The sequence below is a fragment of the Stegostoma tigrinum genome, chromosome 40 (genome assembly GCF_030684315.1).
Source record: "Stegostoma tigrinum isolate sSteTig4 chromosome 40, sSteTig4.hap1, whole genome shotgun sequence".
Lineage (NCBI taxonomy): Eukaryota > Metazoa > Chordata > Chondrichthyes > Orectolobiformes > Stegostomatidae > Stegostoma > Stegostoma tigrinum.
The window spans coordinates 15,258,484-15,265,983 of NC_081393.1; the positions used below are offsets into that span (position 1 = coordinate 15,258,484).

Consider the following 7,500-nt stretch of genomic DNA (forward strand, 5'->3'; position numbering starts at 1 on the left):
TCTGCCACCGGCAGGCATGCAGTCCCACGATGTCTGGGCCCAGACCCGAGCGCCAAGCCTCCCACCGTCGGCGCAGCAATTCCCCCACGCCATGCCGCCTTTCGGGAGCGGTGTTGTTTCCAGACCAGCTCCAGGCTGGCAGAACACATCCATGTACGAGCAGAAGGTAATTGGCACATCCCGCCAGGCACATGATCCATCGGCAGGGCTTGTAGAGTGAAGCTTGGGGCATGTGCTGCACTTTCACGGGGCTGCCTAATTGCGCCAGGGAACCCGGGTTTGGTTCCACCCTCGGGCACCTGTCTGCCTGGAGTTTGCACGTTCTGCCCGTGTCGCTGTGGGTTTCCTCGCACAGTCTGAAAATGTGCAGGTCAGGTTGGATTGGCCGTGGGAAATTGCCCGGTAGTGTCCAGGGATGTGCCGGCCAGGTGGGTTAGCCATGGGAAATACTGAGTTGCAGGGATAGGGTCGGGGGAATGGGTCTTTGTGAGATGCTGTTCGGAGGGTCTGCGTCGACCCTATGGGCCAAATGGCCAGCCCACTCGCAGGAGGGAATCTGTGATTGAGGAAAATGGTGGCTGTTTGTTTCGTGCTTGACACTGTTCGCTACCTGGAAGCGTCCCTTGAATTTGGAAATGGCTGAACTGATTGGGTTGAGTAAGCCGAACTGTGCCTGATCAGAAGATGAGGTGCTGCTTATAAAGCTCACGCTGACCTTCGCTGGCACAGTGCAGCAAGATGAGGGGGCAGGGGTCTGTCTGAGAGCGCAGCACAGCCGCCAAATTCAAGGAACATGAGGTCAGGGTGACTCCATGGGTGTGGGGCAGGGTCCTCAAAGCAGCTGCTGTGTCTTCCACCCCTATCACTGACCCTTTTTCCTCCACAACCCCCTCCTCCCCGCATCCTGTGTTATAAACCTGTGTTACTTTTCCAGCTGTCTCCAAAAGCATGAAGCGTCAACTCTGCTTTCTGTCCTGGGTGTACTGCCAAACCTGTGGAACATTCCCAGCCTTTTGATGTTTACTGCATGTTTCCCGGCACTCCGGGCCCCGAAGCAGACTGGGTTGTGCCTGTGTGGCTTCTTCCATCGATAAACCTGTTGCTACACATTAATGTAGCCTGCCTTGCTTGCACGCTGGTTGGGGCGGGTGTGGGGAGCGAACAGTCCAGTTTGCCAGTTATATCAAACTCAGTGGGAAGGGTAAATGGTGACGATGCAGGCACCTTCAACGCAACACAATGTTGGAAAATGTGAGATTATACACACGGCCGAAGCAGTGTGGAGGAGCTGTATACCATTTCACTGGGGAAAGACCGCAAAGCAGAGCGACTTGGGAGCCTATGAATCACAAAATTTAGCTTTCAAGGTAAACAGCTAACAGGAAAGGCACGTGCAATGGGATATTAAAATAGAGAGACCCTGCAAAATCTACACCAGTCACTGGTCGGACCGTAGCTGGAGTACTGCAAACGGTTTTGAGCCCCTTACGTAAAGAGAGAGACTGACATGGGAGGCAGTCCAGAGAAGGTCAACACGGCCGATGGCAGGTACAGAGGGGTTCAGAAATAAAAGGGGTCGGCGGCCTGATCGAAACATCCCAAGATTTGTCAGGGACTTGGGGAGGTGGATGAGGAGAGGTTGTTTCCTCTTGTGGGAGCGTCCAGGACTGGGGAGGGGTATGATCTCTGAGTCAGTGGTCACACAGAGATGAGGAGGCATTTCTTCACCCGGAGAATAGTGAGCGCGGAATTCTTTACCAAAGAGGGCGGTCGAGGCTGAGTTGCTGAGTATGTTGAAAGCTGAACGAGATTTTCAACCGAGGAGGGCGATCAGTGTTACGGGGGGGGGGGGGGGGGGGGAGGGAAGAGCAGTAGGGGACTTGAGGATGATCAAATGAACCATGAGTGGACTTGATGGGCTGAATGGCCTACCTCCCTTTGGCCTTGGGCTCATTTCCTTCCTTCAGATTTTGCTCCATCCCGAATTTCAGGCTGTCTTCACCTGAATTCCCAGGACCCCCCCCCCCCCCCAATTGAACGGCGCAGTGAACAAGGGTGTTTTAAGGGGCTCGTAAGGTGCAGTGGCAGTGTCCAGACCTTGAGCTTGGTGGCCCAGGTTCAAGGTTCACCCATTCCAGAGGATGTGCCACAACATCCCTGAGCAAGTTGGCCCGAGGCTCGTGTGTGTGTGTGGTTCATTATTAGACACCTCCCTTTGTCAGAATCCTTCAGCGCCCACCTGTCAGCAGATGGCCCGCGTTGGAAGGCTCCTTCGCTGGTTTCTAAACACTTTGCGTCTGTTTTCCAGGATCTCCCGTATCCCGTGAACCATCAGGATCTCCGGGGAGCCTGCCTCAGCGGCCCTGGTTACACAGGGAGTGAGCAGCAGCCTGCAGGCTACGCCCCCGTGCCGAGCCCGGACCAGCCCGCAAACCCGCCGCCCGCTCCCAGGGTGGAGTACAGCGCCCCCCCGACCGTCTACAAGCCCCCCAAGGAGAAAGCCGCCGCCCCGACCAGCAATGGGCTGCAGCCGGCCGGAGTCGCCGGCCATCCCGGGCACGCCAAGGTGGAGCAGGTCCTGGCCACGCTGCAGCAGCTGGAGGCCGAGGTGGACCGCTTCAGCGGCAAGAAGGGTGACAAGATGTACCGCTTGCTGGAGGAGCTGCTCACCAAGCAGCTGCTGGAGGCCGACGCCGTGGAAACAGACGGTCACGAGCACGTCCGGCTGGCCCGCAAGGATGCTGTGCACAAGATTCAGGGTGTGCTGGAGAAACTGGAGACTCTGGCAGGCTAGACCCGCGGAGGGAGCGTGCCCGACGCTGTCCCGTGTCACCGTTTTCGAGCGAGTACCCACCGCCGGTGACTCGCCATAGGAAGCCGGTCGACTGACCAGGGCAGCACAATGACTAACCCCACCCCCCCAACAACCTTCCACCCCACCAGCCCACTGCTGCTGATAGGACCCTGATACCACTCAGTAGATAGCTCAGCTTGCGCTGCAGACATGCTGGGAAACGTGTGCTCTGACAGAAGTGTTGCCTTGTCAACATCTACGACCAGCCAAGAGAAGACTTTCCCTCTGGCAGCAAGCGTGGGAATATACCGCGACCGATTTTACAGGAATCCCTCTTTTTCTTGGTTTTGACAGCAGATTGATTAAAGCCCTCTCACTAGAACCAGCGACCGTCATTTCACTGCGCTGGGGTTGCAGCGCCCAGCCGATGAACACCCCATCCCAGAGCCAGGGTCGGTGACAAACAAATAGATGGTCCTTTTGCCCACCCTCCCAGAACGTGCCGTGCCGTGCCGTCGGAGGGAGGGCGAGTGTGTGTTTCGAAGCGATGCCTGTCTGCCCAGAGGTACCTGCATTGACGGACGCTGACCACGAGCCAGATTCACCTTCGCACTCTGCAACAAGGTCTGATTACCTTTGTTTATATCAACCTCACAGACCACTTGCAATCAGTCACCGCCCTCCCCCTGCTCTGACACTGTCATCTCCTCCCACCGCTCCCCATTTTAAAAAAAAACACAAATCCTGATAAAAGCCACTTGGAAATCTTAGGTGACAAGGATTTCTCTGTAATAAAATGCGAAACACTGCCACGGCAGGGGTCTGAGCACAAGGACGATTGGTGGAAACACTGGCAGAAAACAGAGAGGTTCATGATAAGTTATGTTCGACTGAGTGGTGTTCATAGGCTGTTTGATGAACCAGTGTCTTCTCGAACCACACAGTGCGCACCTTCAAGTTCTGATTCTCTGCCCTCCTGATGTTTGATTCACGGGAATGGGATTAAATAAGTAATGAACGGTATGGATCACTGTGTAAACGGTTAGTAGGGGGAGGATGGAGCTCCCAGGAGAGGCATGTAAAATGTTTGCTCATCGTCAGTGAAGCTGGTGCGTGTTCTCACTGTCTCCTTATGTCCCCTCTTGGTGCTGCTCTCTGAATACAATACAGTGCAAGTCAAATAGTCACCTGTATCGACTGTGCCCAGAGCGTGGGCTTCAAACTCGGGAAGCGAATTTGCCATCTCTCTCGGTTCTCGGTGCTTTCTCGCTGTGCCATTTCTTGTTCTCCCAATCCTCTCGCACCTAGTGGTGTGGGTTTGGACAGACAGCGTGGTGCGGACTGGGGAGCATCTCTCAACGGGACGAGCCAGACTGAGTGCTTCGCGCCTTGAGCAAAACTCTCGCTGTGATGCATGCTGTCCGTCCAAGCTCCGTCACATCGCTGTCATTCACAGATGGAGGGGCTGGTTTTGTTTTTGCCAGGGGTGGCTATCAGTGCCGCTCATTAAACACTGCGTTCATGCCTGTCTATTTGTGCTGGTGGGGCACGGACCCTCAATGGGTGTCTCACGGAAAACCTGTCCCCTCTTCCCACCCCCACCCCCACCTCCGTGTCTTTGTTCATCTGTCCCTCCTTGTTGGAGGTCTCATCCCTGCTTTCTCCATTCTGTTCCACTCCTTCACGTCTTTTTTTTTCTTACCCCCCTGCCGCCCCTTTAAACGAGAAGCCCCTCCATTGATGAGCAGTTTGCACAGAACCTCGCTTTGACAGTGTAGCTTGGCAGGACTGGGACCAATGTTCCTCAGCCTGTCTGAACCCCCGTTCCCCCACCCCCACCAAAAAAAAGAGTGGGTCCTGACCTCTCAGTGTGGCCCTTGTCTTTGGGACAGGGGGGGGTGGGGGGGGCGCACACGAGCTGGCTGCTTTCCCCCTTGTGGAGATGCCTTTTGAAGCTTGGTTCCGATCTCCCAATCCTCACCCGAAGCTTGGGAAAAGTGAGAGTTTCACACTCCTTGAAGCAGAGAAGCCAACTGGGAACCCTCCACTGAGTTCTAGGCTGAGTGCAAGAACCTGGAGGCCAGTTTCCTAACTGGGCATGTGCTCCCCCTGCATGTTCTCCCTCACCAGCGCCTCATCATCTTCCCCCCCACCACCCAGCTATCAATGCAGCAAGAACTGAGGATGGCCAATACCTGCGTGCACCACTTTTGCACAAACCGATGGGTTTTGCTTTGCCCCTCCATCTCCACGCGGGGACTGCAACCCGAGTCTCCCCTGACTTCAGCAACTGTCTGTTCAACCAGTTCTCTCCGAGTCCCTTCGGTCGTTTTTGCCTCCTGTGTGAGCCGTCCCAGTGCCACGTTGAGTGGTGTCGGAGTTGTGAAAAGAAGGCTGTGTTTCGTTTGCTTGGGGAGTGGGTCGCAGTGGATGACTTCTCGTGGGCTGGTGTGAAATCTCTCGTGCCCTTCGGCTACATCAGGCTGACTGTGGTTTTATATATAAATATCTATATTCTATATGCATGATGTAACCATTTATACTTTGTAAACCCTTGGAACAAGAGTTCAATTGGAATATGGAGCATGGTGTCTCGTAAGTGTAAATGCATTCGCACACGCGTGCACACACACTAGCCTCCCCTTCAAAATCAGAGCAGTGGCACACACCATGATTGACCCCAACAAACCATGTTCCAAAATCCACAAGAATCTTCTGCTCACTTCTCATTTTCCTTGTCCAACAATCTCAGGTATCTTGCAGTTCTTTGATCATTGTAAAAAAAAAAGTGGCAATGGATCTCACATGTTTCGAAGGCAGCGATGCAAATGTTTCTTAAAAGAAAATTAATTTTTTGACGAGAATTATATCTTTGATATCAAACAACAAGTGATTGTGCTTCTTTTTGGTGAGTTGTCTGTTTGCGCCGCTGCAGTTGCTGATCGTCTTGTAACATGCTCTCTGTGTCAGCGTCGAGTGCGGTCTGTCTTCCATGTCTCTCGTTTGCACTGATCCGTGCAATAAACGTCCCCCGTTTCACTCAGCCCCCTGTGGTTATTTGTGCTTTGCTGTTCCGAGTCTCACGCGCTGCTGGGCCTAGTGCCCGCCTGTCTTTCTCGGCTGCCCGGCCCGGGAGCCTGCTCTAAAGATCGGCCAACAGGTATGTTTTACCAGGCAGCAGGAGGAGATGGGGAAAGACAACAAACATGAGGGATGCGCGTGTGTTTGAGGTGAAGGGCAAGGCAAGTTCATATCAGATGGGTGACGGCACACGTGCCCATTCTGTCCACGCCGGCTATCCAAACGAGCAGCGTGCCACGGAGCCCACTCCTCCCACCTGCTCCCTTTTCTCCAGCATGTTCCTGCTGGGGGGAAAAATGATCCAGTCTCCCTACCCTTCACACACAATTCTGCCATACTCCCAGGCAGTGCATTTGAGCGGCTCACAGATGACCAAGCATTTCCACCTCACTCTTTGGCAAAAGCAGTAATTTTAAAAGTCACACAACACCAGGTTATAATCCCAGCAGCTTTATTTAAAATTGCAAGCCCTTTGGAGTGCTGCTGCTTGGTTGCCCTATGATATTAAACAAGCCTGTTTGGACGAGAACCTGGGGGCGCATGACTGCTGACTCAGTCTGTCCCAGACCAACACCAGTACTGCCACAGCATTATCCGTCTTTCACTGCCTGGATCTCAAATCGTTCTATCAGGGGCAACACTATCTCTTCATCTGTCCAGACTTCGAACAATCTCAATTGCCCTTCTGTCCGAGGGATCCGCACTGCTGCAATCCGGCCCCAGAAGCCAAGTCCCTGATCCCTGGAACTATTCCCTGGAATCTTTCCTGCATTGTGTAGTTCCCCACCCTCACAACTGCACGTAGCATTCCAGCTGAGGTTGAACTCACAGTCCAAGCTCTTGACGGTGTTTGTCTGGCTCCGGTGACAATAAAACCCCAAGGGTGTTGTCACGGCGGGACAGGTTACAAATAGAGCAACAAGGCCCCAGGACTTTCTCACGCTGGAATTTGTGATTTTTGTTTTTTTGGATGCCCAGAGATGGGCATGGGAATGCAGCCAGAGTTTGAGGTGAGCAGCGATCTTGCAGCAGGGGGTGGCCAGTGACTACCAGAGCCGGATGCAATCGGTTGAGCACGTGGGTCGTGGATGAAGTGACAAACTAAGGGGGTGGCCACGGGCACCCGCATGGGCCCAAGCTATGCCTGCCTCTTTGTAGGTTACGTGGAACAATCCCTCTTGCGCACCTACACAGGCCCCAAACCCCACCTCTTCCTCCGGTACGTTGATGACTGTATCCCGCGAGGAGCTCAAACAGTTCATCCACTTCACCAACACTTTCCACCCCAACCTTCAGTTCACCTGGGCCATCTCCAACACATCCCTCACCTTCCTGGACCTCTCCGTCTCCATCTCGGGCAACCACCGAGAAACCAATATACATTTCAAGCCCACTGACTCCCACCCACCTTCCTGCAAAAATGCCATCCCCTATTCCCAATTCCTTTGCATCTAACGTATCTGTTCCTAGGATGAGGCATTCTACGCTCTTCCATCTCAGATGTCCTCGTTTTTCAAGGACCGCAACTCCCACCCCCCCTGCAGTGGTCAAGAACGCCCTTGACCGTGTCTCCCGCATTTCCCGCAACTCATCCCTCACACCCCGTCCCCACAATAGCAACCAAA

General features: G+C 54.0%; 1 protein-coding gene across 1 annotated transcript in view; it reads left to right on the forward strand.

Moving 5' to 3' along the window:
* The window catches only part of LOC125447979 (ankyrin-1-like), a 262,637-nt gene extending 256,800 nt beyond the window's left edge, over positions 1–5,837 (forward strand). Inside the window, exons 22-23 of the mRNA XM_059641167.1 lie at positions 5–166; positions 2,309–5,837. Coding sequence (XP_059497150.1) covers positions 5–166; positions 2,309–2,794 — 648 coding nt within the window. The 3' untranslated portion in view covers positions 2,795–5,837. The remainder of the gene's footprint in view (positions 1–4; positions 167–2,308) is intronic.
* The last annotated feature ends 1,663 nt before the right edge of the window (positions 5,838–7,500 follow it).